Source organism: Natrix helvetica (assembly GCF_964273705.1).
Source record: "Natrix helvetica genome assembly, chromosome: 1".
In the NCBI taxonomy this organism is placed as follows: Eukaryota; Metazoa; Chordata; class Lepidosauria; order Squamata; family Natricidae; genus Natrix; species Natrix helvetica.
The window spans coordinates 230680759-230695667 of NC_138548.1; the positions used below are offsets into that span (position 1 = coordinate 230680759).

General features: G+C 47.6%; 1 protein-coding gene across 1 annotated transcript in view; it reads left to right on the top strand.

Moving 5' to 3' along the window:
* The first annotated feature begins 9385 nt into the window (after positions 1–9385).
* ERBB3 (erb-b2 receptor tyrosine kinase 3) overlaps positions 9386–14909 on the top strand; it is a 107218-nt gene continuing 101694 nt past the window's right edge. Inside the window, exon 1 of the mRNA XM_081934725.1 lies at positions 9386–9913. Within this exon, the coding sequence (XP_081790851.1) occupies positions 9829–9913 (85 nt within the window). The 5' untranslated portion in view covers positions 9386–9828. The remainder of the gene's footprint in view (positions 9914–14909) is intronic.

Consider the following 14909-nt stretch of genomic DNA (forward strand, 5'->3'; position numbering starts at 1 on the left):
CTTAAACCTTAAAAAATAAACGTTCTTTTAATAAAAAAAGGCAAGGCAAGGTGGCTGCATCAATGCAGTTAAAGCTTCACCTACTTTGTGATGTGACATTGATAGAAAATGGAGAGGTTCGATTGCACCATGGCAACCTCCACCTTTTGACCACACCTTGAGGTCACCCCTGCAAACGTTCCTAGTAGACATGATGGAAGGTACACCTGGAGGAGCAGTGAGGGAAACTTTTGGCAATACAGAGCTTTCCCAGATAGAGGCTCAAAAACCCCCAAAACCACCTATGCTGCCCAGAGATGGATGTGGAGAGGAAAGATGTCCAGTGAAGCCACATTCTAGGATTTCCTGGGTAGATCTAGTAAATTAGGTTATAGCTTGTGTCTGGCAAGATTCTGTCCATTAAGCAGAAGCAAGTAAAGGATTGGACTTGATTGCATTTTGAGTGTTGTCTCTGGGCTTGGGATTTGGGGCTGATAATAGCCTAACTGGAGGTGCGCATGGATTAGAGGCATATCCTAAAATTAGTTGTGCTTCTGCTCTCACTATGATTAAAATTGAGGTTGATTATATGTGGGTTTTTAAGTAGAGGCATTGGTTATGCAGTGGGGGATTTTGTCTTTGCCACATTTCAGTATCCCAATAAAGCTGAACTACGGAAGAAAACATAAACTGAGATTTGAAAGAGATACGTATAACAACAGAAAAAGAAAGGGAGGGAGAAGAGGAGAACGAGAGGAAGAGGAGGGAAGGAAGAAAGAGGGAAGGAGAGGAGGATGGAAGGGAGAGAAACAGAAGGAGAGAGGGTAGGAAGGGGAAGGGGAAGAGTAAGAGTAGGGTAGAGGTAAGGGAAGAAGAAAGGGAAAGCAGAGGAGGTAGGAAGAAAGTAGAGAAGGGAGGGAGGGAGAAAAGAGAAGGAAAATCAGGTGGTGTTACAAGAGGCGGAAGGGATGATAAATAAAGCAATCCAAATTGTATATTATAACCTATTAAATGAAATAACAAATGTATAAGAATGACAAATGTAAAGAAGAAGAAGAATTATGTGAATGTATACTTACAATGGTGTGTAAGAGGAAAAAAAAAACTTTAGAAACAAGGCTGAACTACCCAACTGACTGGGGCAGGGTATAATATCTCCATTCGAATTTGTTCTTTACATTTTGTCCCTCCTTCTAGTTACTGCTGGGTTCTGGTGTCAGTTCAATGTTTCAATTTTGGGTGCATAAAAACATAAACAATTTCTGTTCTTCATTGCTGGGCAGCCACAAACACAGCGGTTTATTCATGGTGATGCTTGGAAACAATTCAGGGAGTTTACAAGCTGTAAAGTGAGTTGGATTTAACTTCAAAAACCCCTCACTTGGGTGGTTTGAAGCGTTAAAAACAATACTCTCTGCAAAACTGCAGCTTCCTTAGATGATCTGTCTGTCTTGTGTGACTTTAATCGTGAGTTCAGAATCTTTTCAACAAAACGGTGTATGAAAGCCAGGTGAACCTTAATCTATTTTGTGGTGAGGAGTCCTTAGTCAGCCATCATCCTTGAACATTGCTTTCCCTCTCTGGCTACACTGAGCTCATTTCCTCCCACTCGCCTTTGAGTGTGGCCATTGTTCAGGGCGCCCACTCCTGAATCTCTGCCATCATCTCTGCATCATGTGTTGTGACCTTACCAATAGGGACACTCTCCCGGCTGCATCCTCTAGTTAAAGATCTTGTGATTTCATAAGTATGAGGCACAATTCCAGCCCTCTTGCCAGGATGCCAGAATTCTGAGTGTTTGTGAGAGCCCAGAAGAAAATAAGAGGGTAAATTGGCTCCTTTCAATTGGCTACTTTCCCCAAAGGGTGGAACCCTGAGCAAAACACCCCCCCCTTAATTGATTCCTAGTGATTACATAGATTTTTCTCCATAAGTATCAGTCCCCAAGAAGGGACGTGGTGGCTCAGTAGCTAAGACGCTGAGCTTGTTGATCAGAAAGGTTGGCAGTTCGGCAGTTCAAATCCCTAAGTGAGCTCCCATTACTTGTCCCAGCTTCTGCCAACCTAGCAGTTCGGAAGTGTTAGATTGGGTAATGGAGAGGCACACACAGGCTAATGGTAACAACAGCTCTTTATTATAACACAAGTATGAACAATCCAGAGAAGGTTGAATCTGACAGCAGCCCTTTTATAGGGAGCTGTCAAATCCTTCGACCAATGAGATTAAACCTCTGTTCCCGCAAGAACAGAGGACCTTGGTGGAAACCATTATAACTGAAGCTAGTATCTAACACCTCTCCCCTCTTGGATGGAATAATCCTACTGGTAACGTCGTCATGAAGGTAGGCGGGCTTTTTGGTAGCTCTGCCTGACCTGCACAGTTCAGTCGGAGGGTGTTCTTCGGACAGGTCGGACGGACCTGTTTGCTCCACAGCTCCGCTTGGTGGAAGCTCCTGGAACCTTTCACAGGCCGTGGCTGGAGCTTCTAGAGCCGGTTCGCTTGGCGCTCGCTGCGGGCCTGCAACACAAGAAGCTAAGTATCCTGGTGACTTCGGGTTTGAGTTGGCTGTGGAAGGAGTGGAGTTGGAGAGGTGGCCATGGAGTTGGTCAACGTGCCTTCTCCAATTCCGACCATCCTCGAGCTCTATGAGATAAGAGCGAGGCCCGGTGATGCCTATCACTGTGGCAGGAATCCATAGAGTTCCCTCGGCGTAGTTGTGGGTGTAAATGGAATCCCCTACGCTAAAGTCCGAGTTTTGCTTGTGGAGTCAGGGGGCGATGCAACAGAATAGTTTGGGTATAGCAGGTCTAAGTGGGACCTTAGCCGGCGACCCATGAGAACTCAGAGGGGCTTTTCCCTGTAATGGCACTGCGTGTGATGTATTGAATTAGCAGATAATGGTCAACCCGTGTTTGCCAATCTCCCGGGCTCATCCTAGATAGGGCCTCTTTTGCATTCTCCATTCTCTCCACCTGACGATTGGAGGCTGGATGGAATGGCGCAACCAGGGCATGTCTGATTCCCTGTGCTGCTAAGAAGGTCTCGAATTGCATGGCCGTGAATTGGGGCCTGTTGTCAGAGACCAGTACATCGGGCAGGCCGTGCGTGGAGAAGAATCTCTGTAGTACCTTGATGACTGCTTCTGCTGTAGTGGAGGTCATCAGGACTACCTCTAATCATTTCGAGTAGGCATCCACAACTACGAGGAATGTCTGGCCATGAACTAGGCCAGCAAAATCAATGTGCACCCTAGACCACGGTGCTTGAGGTCGCTCCCACTCCTTAGAGGGCGCCTCTGGGGGAGCTGGTCTGGACTCCTGGCATGGCCTGCAGGTAGTCACCCATTCTTCGATCTCCCTGTCCATGTTAGGCCACCACACGTAACTCCTGGCCAAAAACTTCATCCTGACAATTCCAGGATGCCCTACGTGTAAAGCCTCTAATACTGCAATGCACAGTTTGGGTGGTCCTCCCACAGCAAATGACCTGGTCCTCCCACAGCAAACAGCCATTAACAACAGACAATTAATCTCTCTTACAATAGTACATTTTGAAATCAGACCCAACAGGTCCCTTGGGCCACACCCTCCACACCCAGTTCAAAATTTGTTTGATGGTGGAGTCTTTTGCAGAGTGGTGGGCAACGTCACTAGATGAGACAGGGCCAGTCTCCAAGCAGTCAATAAGGAGGACTGGTGTCTCAGGGGTAGGGTCTGCAAGAAGTTCTGGCAGTGGGCAGTGAACGTTTGAAAAGTTGCGCCGGGTGTGAGTCCCTTGTCGTGAGATGGGGCCCAGGGAGGCAGTTGGGCCTGCTGATAGTATACCTGGCTCCTCGCTATACGTCAGCGGCCCTGCCTGAACTCCTCGAGCTGATCTCATCGGTGGCGGTTGAGACCCCCAAACTTTTAGTGATGGGGGATTTTAATCTGCCGTCGATGGGAGAAGCGTCTGAGGGGGTTCGGGAGTTCATGGCTTCCATGACAGCCATGGACCTGACCCAGTTAATTCAGGGCCCTACTCACGAGGGAGGCCACACGCTGGACCTTGTCTTTGTCTCTGGCCAGTGGATGAGTGATCTGGGAATAGGGGAACTAGACACTATTCCCCTGTCATGGTCGGATCACTCACTTCTCCGGCTGGACTTCCCTGGTGCTACCCCCCGCCGCGAGGAGGCGGAACTGGAAGGTATTAGATGGTTCCGCCCCAAGCGCCTGATGGAACCGGATAGGTTCCAGACGGAACTTGGGCCACCTCCTGTGGACCTGACCCGCCCCCGAGTAGAGGACCTGGTAGTCGCATGGAATAGTGCGGCTACCGGGGCCCTAGACCGGGTGGCGCCTTTGCGGCCTCTCCTGCGACGAAGAACCACCCTGGCACCTTGGTTTACCGAGGAGCTAAGGGTGATGAAACGCCACAAGAGACGCCTAGAGAGTCGTTGGAGATCCTCCCGTTCCAAATTTGACCGAGCACAGGCACGAGCATATTTGAAGACGTACCTTGTGGCACTAAGAGCGGCCAAACGTCAACATTGCGCTGCTCTTATTGCGTCTGCAGATAACCGCCCTGCCGCCCTGTTTCGGGTGACCCGTTCCCTCTTGTTTGAGAGACCACGGGAAGCCCCTTTACAGGGTAGAGCAGAGGAGTTTGGGAATTATCTACAGGACAAAGTCGCTCAAATCCGGATGGGATGGACCCCTTTCAGTGGTTCAGTAGAGACGCCCGTTGCGAGTCTTGAGGGACCGCTTTGGGAGGAGTTTGACTCGGTTGCCATCGAGGATTTGGACAGGTTGCGTGGACGTCTGCGACCCACCACATGTTTATTGGACCCGTGTCCCTCCTGGCTTGTACTGGCATCCTGGGAGGTCACGCGTGACTGGCTCCTGGGCCTGGTGAACGCCTCGCTGGGTGAGGGGTCTCTACCGGCCGCCTTGAAAGAGGCGGTGGTGAGGCCCCTGCTCAAGAAGCCTTCCCTGGACCCAACGGACCTAGCCAATTATCGTCCAGTCTCCAACCTTCCTTTTTTGGCGAAGGTTGTAGAGAGTGTGGTAGCACAGCAGTTCCCACGTCACCTGGAGGAAAATGATTATCTAGACCCGCGCCAGTCCGGCTTCCGACCCGGTCACAGCACGGAGACGGCCTTGGTCGCATTGGTTGATGATCTCTGGAGGGCCAGAGATAGGGGTTGTTCCTCTATCCTGGTCCTATTAGATCTCTCGGCGGCGTTCGATACCATCGACCATGGTATCCTGTTGCACCGGCTAGAGGGGCTGGGAGTCAGAGGCACCGTTTTACGGTGGTTTGGCTCCTACCTCTCTGGTCGGACGCAACGTGTGTTGACAGGGGAGCAGAGTTCGACCCGGAGGCCACTCACTTGTGGAGTGCCACAGGGATCGGTGCTCTCGCCTCTCCTGTTCAACACATATATGAAACCGCTGGGCGAGATCATCCGTGGTTTTGGAGTGGGATATCATCTGTATGCTGATGATACTCAGCTATACATTTCCACTCCGAACCACCCCAATGAGGCCGTCGAAATGATGTCCCGGTGTCTGGAGGCCGTACGGGTCTGGATGGATGGCAACCGACTAAAACTCAACCCTTCCAAGACGGAGTGGCTGTGGCTTCCGGCCTCCCGGTTCAACCAGGTGCTTCCATCTCTGGCCATCGGGGGCGTCCAACTAGCCCCCATGGAACAGGTGCGCAATTTGGGCGTCCTCCTGGATGCCCGGCTGTCCATGGATAACCATGTAACAGCCGTGGCAAGGGGGGCGTTCCATCAGGTTCGCCTGATGCGCCAATTGCGCCCCTTATTGGACCGGGATGCCCTACGCACAGTCACCCATGCGCTAGTGACGTCTCGCCTGGATTACTGCAATGCTCTCTACATGGGGCTTCCCTTGAGATGCACTCGGAGACTACAGTTGGTCCAGAACGCGGCCGCGCGGGTGATTATGGGGAGGACTAGATACTCCCCTGTAACACCTCTCCTGCGCGAGCTGCACTGGCTTCCTGTGGTCTACCGAGTGCGTTTCAAGGTTTTGATTATGATCTTTAAAGCGCTCCATGGCACAGGGCCTAGTTATATGCAGGATCGCATCCTGCCTCACACATCCCTACGACCAATTCGCTCACACAGAGAGGGACTTCTCCGGGTGCCGTCCGCCAAACAGTGCCGGGGGGCGACACCCAGGAGCAGAGCCTTCTCTGTGGTGGGCCCAGCCCTGTGGAATGACCTCCCCCGTGACATCAGGATTACTTCCGATCTCCGCTCCTTCCGTGTACAGCTGAAGACCCACCTCTTTCAATTATCTGGCCTGGCTCAATCGTAATTATTCTTATTCCTCCTAACTGGTTTTAAATTGTATTTTAAACGTTAAATTTTAATTCTATATGGGGTTTTTATAATTGGGGTATCTTAATGCGGGTTTTTTAACTGTCTATATGATGTAAATTGTCTACCTCCTCCGAGTTCGAGTCCGTGTTTGTGTATCTGTATGTATGTTCTGTATGTATGCCTATGTGTTTTTATATATTTTCTGTGTTTTATATGCCCCATTGTACGCCGCCCCGAGTCCTACTTGGAAAGGGAGCGGCTAATAAATTCAAACTTATTATTATTATTATTTGCAGCCGATACCAAGATGTCATCAAAATAGGGGACAGTTCCTGGAATCCCCTGCAAAAGCCGTTCCATGATGCTTTGGAACAGTCCAGAGGCGATACTAACTCCAAATTGCAGGTGGTGACATTTGAATGCATCCCTGTGCGTCACAATGGTTTGGGCCTCCGCCATAGCGCCATCTACAGGCAATTGTTGGTATTCCTGCGCCATGTCCAATTTAGCGAATACTTTGCTGGAGCCTAATGAATGTAATAAATGCTGTACAATAGGTACAGGGTAAGCGCTTGTTGTAACGCTTTATTGATTGTGCATTTGTAGTCCGTGCAGATGCGGACAGTCCCATCAGATTTGACAGGTGTCACTATAGGGGTCTCCCAGCGTGCGTGATCAACCGGCTCTAGGATTCCCTGGCCTACGAGCTTGTCAATTTCCAGATCTATTTTGGGGCGGAGAGCGAAAGGTACTCTCCTGGGCTTTAGCCTTATGGGGGCTATGTTGGGGTCCAAATTAAAAGAGATTGGAGTCCCCACATACTTACCCAGACCGGTGCCGAAGACGTCCTCAAACTCCTTAAATATTGCTTCGGCGCTCTCGTCTTTCAAGGCGTTGATACCGGTCACTTCTAGCCCCAGGGCTTCGAACCAATCAAACCCCAGGAGGCTCTGCAGGTCCCCGCTGACCACCGTCATTGGGAGCTGGCCGGTGTAGTCTTTGAATTGCACCTGGAAGGTGCCCTGGCCAATGATGGGGACTCGGTTCCCCTGGTAATCGCGAAGGCGGATGTCAGGGCTGCAAAGATGCTGCATTTTTAGGCTAGGGATAGCCCACGAGTGAAGACCACGGCATGATGGTCAGTGATGACCCTGTGTCGATCTCCATCTCGCATGGAGAGCCCTCAATGAGGACTGTGACCGTCAGCTTTTTTGGCTGCCTAGTGCGGACTTGACCGATTGAGGTGTGGTAGTTGATTCTGGTGTCGCCCTCTGAGCGCCGTGGTGGCTTCTGCCATGCCCCTTGGTTGGGCCTCTGCTGGTGGTTAGGTCAGCTTCTTGGCTGCCAGGTCGTTGTGGAGTGCTCACTTCTGCAAACTTTGGCGATGTGTCCCTTTCGTTCGCAGCGCTGTCAGATAGCGTCACAGAAATGGCAACCTGATCAGGCATGGTCTCCTCCGCAGCTAGCACAAGGCGGGAAACGCTGTTTGAATTTGTGCGCCGGTTTGGTGCGGATACTGCGCATGCGGCAGCTGTCATCTTCTTCGCCTTCTGAGCTCTCAGCCTCTGCAGCCTTGCGATGAACATGTGTATTCTTTTGCGCGTCTTGTGGAGTGCTTTGGCACTGCAGGGTTTCTGTTGACTTGACGGCCGATTCAGATGCCCTGGCTTTGTCCAAGGCAATTTGTAGAGTGAGGTTAGATTTGGCAAGTAACCTCCTGTGTAAATTAATGTCCCGCACACCGCATATGATGCAGTCAAGAATAAGTTCGTCTAGGTCTTGGAACTCGCAGTACGCTGAGGCCTTTCGTAGCGCCGCAACATACTCGTTGATCAATTCGCCTTCCTTCTGGTTGCGAATATTACATTTGTGCCGGCGGACCTGCTTAGATGGCTTAGGAGCATAGTGGGTTTCTGATGGAGCACGGATTGAAGCTAGTATCTAACAGGAAGCATGTAAAAAATGCAAGTAGAGAAATAGGAACCACCTTTGGTGGGAAGGTAACAGCGTTCCCTGAGTCTTCCGTGTTCTTCGGCTTTGAAACGGAGATGAGCACCGCTCCCTAGAGTTGGCAACGACTAGCACATATGTGCAAGGGGAATCTTTACCTTTATCTTTTTACCTTTCTTTAGGGAAGGAAACTATCAGTCCCTAAACTAGTCTTTCTGGTCTTCCAATGACGCACCCATTGCCATTGTAACTGAGGGCAACCACCTTACAGCTGGTCATCTATCTGTTTTTTCCTTCTACCTTTCCTAGCGTTTGGGGCCTTTTTCAGAGAATTGCGTATCTGAATTAGGCTACATTAGGTAGGATACAAAATAAAGATACCAAATGTTACCTTAAGAAATACCGTTGACCCAGCTCTTGGGGTTAAGGCAGATCAGATTAACTTTAGTAAATATGCTAAGTAAGTTTACTATATGGGGACAGACATTGAACATTAATTTGGGTGGAATCCAAGGGCGGTGATAGAAAAAGGTGCAAAAAGGGACCATGAAGGACACTTTTAAATTATCCATGAGGAAGAATTCATTTGGAAGGTGGGCCCATGAACGAAACCATCCAGTGTGGCAAAATCGCTTTTATTTAGCCCTCCTCCGAGGCTATCCAACATAAGGGGCCAAGCAGTGACTGCTTTACCGATGCATCCTTCATTTCCAATATTTCAGGGGAAGACACAGAGAGGAAGAGGTCAAACTATTTTTCCAAGGCACCTGAAGGCCAGACAAGGAATAATGGATGGAAACTGATCGAGGAGAGATTCAACCTAGAAATAAGGAGAAATTTTCTGACAGAGCAATCAACCCATGGAGCAGAAGTTGCCTTCAGAAGTTGTGGGAGCTTCATCACTGGAGGCTTTCAAGAAGGGACTGGACTGCAAATGGTGTAGGGCCTCCTGCTTGGGCGGGGGGTTGGACTAGATGACCTACAAGGTCTCTTCCAACTCTGTTAGTCTGTTAAACCTATCGCAACAGAGACGGTCGAACGAGACTCTGACAAATTGCCAGCCGGCGTCGACTTTTCTTTCTCTCTCGCGCGCGCTTTCTCCTTCTCAAAACAAATCTCCGCTTTCCATTCCTCGTTCCGGAGTTCTCTCGCTTGTCCTCTGATTGGCCGGAGCGCGGCGCAGCCCCGGCCAATGAGGCCCGAGCTTCTCGTGAATGAAGTGTGTGTAATTTGTGAGTTGTGCCGTGGAGTAAAACAGATCAAAGCGCTACGAGACGGAGTTCGTGGCTCCGGTAGGGGAGAATTGGCCACTTTGGGAGGGGGGCGAGAAGAAAAAAAAAGAGGCGTCGGCGGAGGGGGATTCGCCAAAGACCCCCATGAAGCAGGAAAGAAGCAAGTGATCGCCCCCCGGTCAAAGCTGACTCGTCCGCCTGGGGTCTGGATCAGGTGCTTCTCCTCTTGCTCCGTCTTTCCCATCCCAAAGCGGAATGCTGTAGCCCGGGATCCCGCGCGCGCCGCCGGGAGAAACGGGGCTCTCTCTCCTCCAGTTCCCAACACCCGAAACCATGAAGAAGCGTCAGATCCGGAGCTGCCTGCCTGCGCTAACGCTGCTCCTCTGGTGGAGCGTCCGCTCGGCAGGTTCTCAAGCAGGTAAGAGACCCCGCTCGCCTCTTGCGCTCCGCGGCCTCGGGTGGCTTGTGAGCGGGATCGCGCGGAGGAATGGCCCTTTTGCAACCCAGGCGATCGAGGATCTGTTTTAGCCCCCAACAGGATCTGAAGCTGTGGGCGTGTTGAACGCGGGCGCGATGCTGGCTTGCTCGCTCGGGGATCGGGGAGGAAAGTTTTCTCGTGTTTTGTCCGCGGCCGGGAAGGGGAAGCATGCGAGAGTTTCGCCTCGACTACCGACGCCTTTGAACCTGCGCGCTGCTGTCGCCGCCGCGAGGCAAAACCTGTTTGTCTCCCTCCCCGGACACCCCCCCCTCCAACCACTTTTCCCGTCGGAGGGAGCGGGGGCGAATGGTTTGGGTTGAGTTGAGTTTGGGTTGAGTTTGTGCGTTTCTGTAACTTTGGGACGCTAGATCGCCGGCTGAGGCGGTGGGCTTAAGGAGGAAACGCGGGGTGTCCCCAAATCCCGCGAAGGGAAAAGGCAAAACTGAAAGGCAGAGGAATTTGGGAAATGTGGTTTCGCCGGCTTCGTCGCCTAAATCGTTCTCGGCGTGAAAGGCGGCGAAGGGCTGGGCTTCGCGGAGTTTTCTTTACCGGAGGTGGGTGGGTGGGGAGGGAGGGTTATTAGGGCATTAGTCAAAAGCGGTGAAGAACCCCCGACTTGTTTCTAGCGCCTTCACTTTTACCAGCGAAAAATTCACGAGTGTCTCAGAGCATGCACAGAGAGCGTTTGCTCTTCCATAACGGCCCACATATAACTTAAATAACCGAAACCTCTTATACTGTACAACTGAGATTAGGAGTCGTAACGTCTGGTTTGCAAGTGATTTTGAACTTTTTTTTAGAGATTAAATTTTGTTCAGAACTATTACTGTTATCCTTAGTAAGCTTGTTTTTCAGAATACTTTTGACAGCCGCAAACATTTCAATTTTTCTGAGGGAAAAAAAAATCAAATATCTGTATACACGCACACACACGATATACAATATACTGTTTTGTAGTATATTCAAACTATAAATGGTATTTTCAGTTGCAGCTTCGATAGGATCTATGTGCCCAGACTAGCTGAAGAAGAAAAATATGCTTTGGCTAGGCATCTTGGCTAATATTAAGAGAGGCAAAAAGAAATTGATAATTACAATATTACAATAGTAGAGTTGGAAGGGACCTTGGAGGTCTTCTAGTCCAACCCCCTGCCTAGGCAGGAAACCCTATACCGTTTACCGTAATTTTACCGTTTACCGTAAAAACCCTATACCGTAATTAGATGGAATGGACACTTCCCGGAGGTCCTGTATTCATAAACTATTCAAAGGAATTTTTAGAAAAAGCAAAAAGCAAGGACAAACTTTTCTCTCAAGAAAGCAGGAAATTTATTGGATTGGCATTTCTGTTTCTTTGACAATCAAGGCAGCTGACATGAATAAAAACATCAAAACACCCTAAGAAAGATATAGACAAAAATTTACACATTACAATAAAATATATTCAAATGTAAGAAATGCTTGGCGGAAGGGATGCAATGGGCTTTCACCAACCACCTAGATACTTCCTGTGCACAAATTATGCAGAGGAGGCTTCTGATTAAGCTGCATCTCCTTATATGAAGACTTCTTAGAAACTTTCAGCGTTCCCATTATCCACTGCCGAGTTGCATCACCGAAAGGAGAGGGGAAACTTATTTTGCAAACCCTGACTCAGCCTAAGCTGTCTGTATAGTGGGGAGGAAGGTGCTGGTGATAAGAATAAACAGACATCAATAAGAGAGGAAAGGGTTTGATTGGCGAAGGGCTAAGTCCACTGGATCTTGTTTTATGGCTTCTTACACCAACCGTCAGTAATAAGGGGGAGGGGGAGATTGTTTAAGCAGATACTATTCAGAAGGTTAATCACGCCTTCTAGACATTGTACAACTTCATAGGTGCCCTTCTTCCTTAGATTCTGGACGTAAAGACACAAGAAGTAACTCTCCTCCTTTTGAATGTCTTACTCCCTTTGGGCACCTAAGGCATGATTCCCATCATTCCCAGCCACCATGACCATTCTTATTGTCTCAGTCTACATTTCCAGATTGTAGATTATTTCTTCAAACAGATAAACTGGCTTCACCAGTCAGTCTCCAGATGATGAGGATTTCTGAACCAAACCAAGAAAGTCAGATCCACTGGATTACCAGATTTTGGAATTGATTTAGAAAATCAGTTTGATCCTGCCTGGCCTTTGGAAAAAACATGTTTGTACAGATGCCAGTGTCTTAAATGGCCCAAATTTTTTTCCAAATTGATGTCTGATGTAGTTTGATGGTTTAAACGGTTTGGAATACGATTTGAGGAAAAAATCAAATCATTGTTTTAATTGAATTATCATCAAATCCAAATCTCTGAATGAAATAATTGCACAGCCATAATAATGCTTGAATCACTAAAGTATTTTCCAATGAAGCAAATATTTGTAATATCTACCTTTAGGATGACCAAAAACCCAGTTTTCCTTTCCAAAAAGGTACAGAAAATAGCTAAAACCAGAGAGAAAATAACTTTCCTTACACTGAAGGAATTATGGCTGACAGAAAACCATTTCAACATCTCTCTCTGAGACCTCTCTACCTTTGGCAGAATGAGATCATCGCTGAGAGGGCTGATCTTGGGTGTCTGGGTTAGAAACTCCATGTGGGACAAGAATACATCATCGGGACTTTGAGGGGTTTTTTAGGTCCTCAATTAGCGACCACAATTGGAATGGCAACTCGGTGTTTAAGTGAAGCAGTTGCTAAGTGAAACTGCAACTGTGCTTATGATCCTATGTTAGCTTTCTTTATCTTTGCAGATCTGTGAAGGTTGTGAAAGCAAGAAGTAGTTGTGAAGCTATTTTTTTCATCACTGTCCTAACTTTGAAGAGTTGCTAAATGAGTTGGTCCGTAAACAAAGACTACCTATATGTACCTGCTGCTAGAAAAGGGAAGAGGAGTTCTCTTTCAGGTGCCAAAATACCTGAGTGGCTTTGGATGACAAAGTATTTAAGAGAGGCAGCAACCCTTGTCTACTCCGCCTCGAATAGCAACACTTTAATTCTCAAACCGAGGCCAGTCTGTCACAAGGACGTTTTATTTCTCCTCCTCCTCCTATCTAAACTTGAAAGTCCATTTTACTTTGACACATTCCTGGTGCTTGAAATATAGAAAACAACAATTCTTAAAAAGGAGGGTCCAGAGAAGCCAGCTGCTAGTCTGGCCAAGCTTGGAGGGGTTGTGAGCTGAAATGGAATTGCAAGCATTCAAGTTTAATTAGGATGCAAATCGGGGAGGCACTCATCCGATTAGCCCCAGCCTGACTTCCATTGCAGACAGATTTGGAACATTTCTCCACTTGCAAAAATGCCCCCAGGAAGGAAGGGGAGGGATGGGGGGTGTCACTGGGTCTCCCTCCTTTGTCCTGGGCCTGGTTCTCAAGAATCCAGCTCCCTTCAAAACTCATTTCTTCCCTCCTAACTGAGGAGTAAAGGGACATCCTCCTCCCAGGCATGCTGCCGATATGTTTTTGCTTTCTTAATTTAGGGATTAATGGATTAGCAAACTGTCAAGTGCAGCTGAAAAGCAATGCATTAAATCACAACCAACAAACAAGATGTCACTTGGTGGTTGCCAGTAGCCAACTGCCAAACAGGTAGCAGCGTCTGTAGGGCACGATTGAGTTAGCATATAGACCATCAAAGGTGTATATATGTATGTATGTATGTATGTATGTATGTATGTATGTATGTATGTATGTATGTATGTATGTATATATATATATATATATATATATATATATATATATATATATATATATATATATATATATTTATTTATTTATTTATTTATTTATTTATATTTTAATGTGGAACTTTGCTTGCTCTGTCATGGCAACCATCTTGGCTTTTTTTTTTTTTTTTTTTGCCCTGTGGAGACCTCAGGTAAGGGGAACAGATGAGAAGTGAGAAACGAAATTGTTGGCTTGAGTTCATCAATTACATCAATGGCTTGAGTTGACCTGGACTCTCATTTGCATCTGCTGATGGGCTTGTCCCTTATGGTGTTTCCTTGGTCCTTTAAGGCTGTTCCTAAGAGATGCTTACTTGATCCTACCTGTTTGTCCATGTATCAGGCACATCCCATCCCACAGTTGCTTTTACAAAAGGCGATTGGTCTTTCTTGGGTTTTTTTTCTCTCCTAACGTTTCTTTAGAACAGGGGTCCCCAAACTTGGCAACTTTAAGACTTGTGGACTTCAACTCCCAGAATTCTCCAGCCAGCTAGGGAGTTGAAGTCCACAAGTCTTAAAGATGCCAAGTTTTAAGACCTCTGCTTTAGAACTAAAGAAGCTTCTTGGATGAGAAGAGAAATATTAAGGGGGGGAAATCCAAGAAAGTCCAGTTACTTTTTGGAAAAGTACCTTTGGGACAACTATGACCTTGATAATTGAGAATCTCCACGGCCAGACATAGCCTGTTTATTAGAACCTCTTCTGATAATAAAGCATTGTATAAATGAGAAGGGAGGGGTGAAATGATAGAAGCTGATTTAGCTCAAATCGAACAGGAAAATTTTAAAAAAAGTATTCTCACAAAGGGTTACTTCCCCAAGCAAAATACCTAATGGGTAAATAAGCTACACATTCCAAAGTAATAAAGCAGCATAAACATAAGATGCAAGGAGGAATAAAACCAGTGAAGGGAAATAGAAAAATTCAAAGAGACAAAACTATAGAGATAACATTATTTTGAATTTGTATCCCTTATTAGTGGAAATCTAGAAACGGGGCCCAGTTATCCCCATCAAACAGTATCTCTGCTGCTCCAATTAAAGTGCTTCCTTTTAAGCTTTCTAAATAATACACAGGCCTTTTAAAATGGGCCTGAAAAGGTATATATATATGTGTGTGTGCGTGTGTGTGTGTGTGTGTGTGTGATGTGTGTTTCTGTTAATGTCTGCACTTTTGAACAC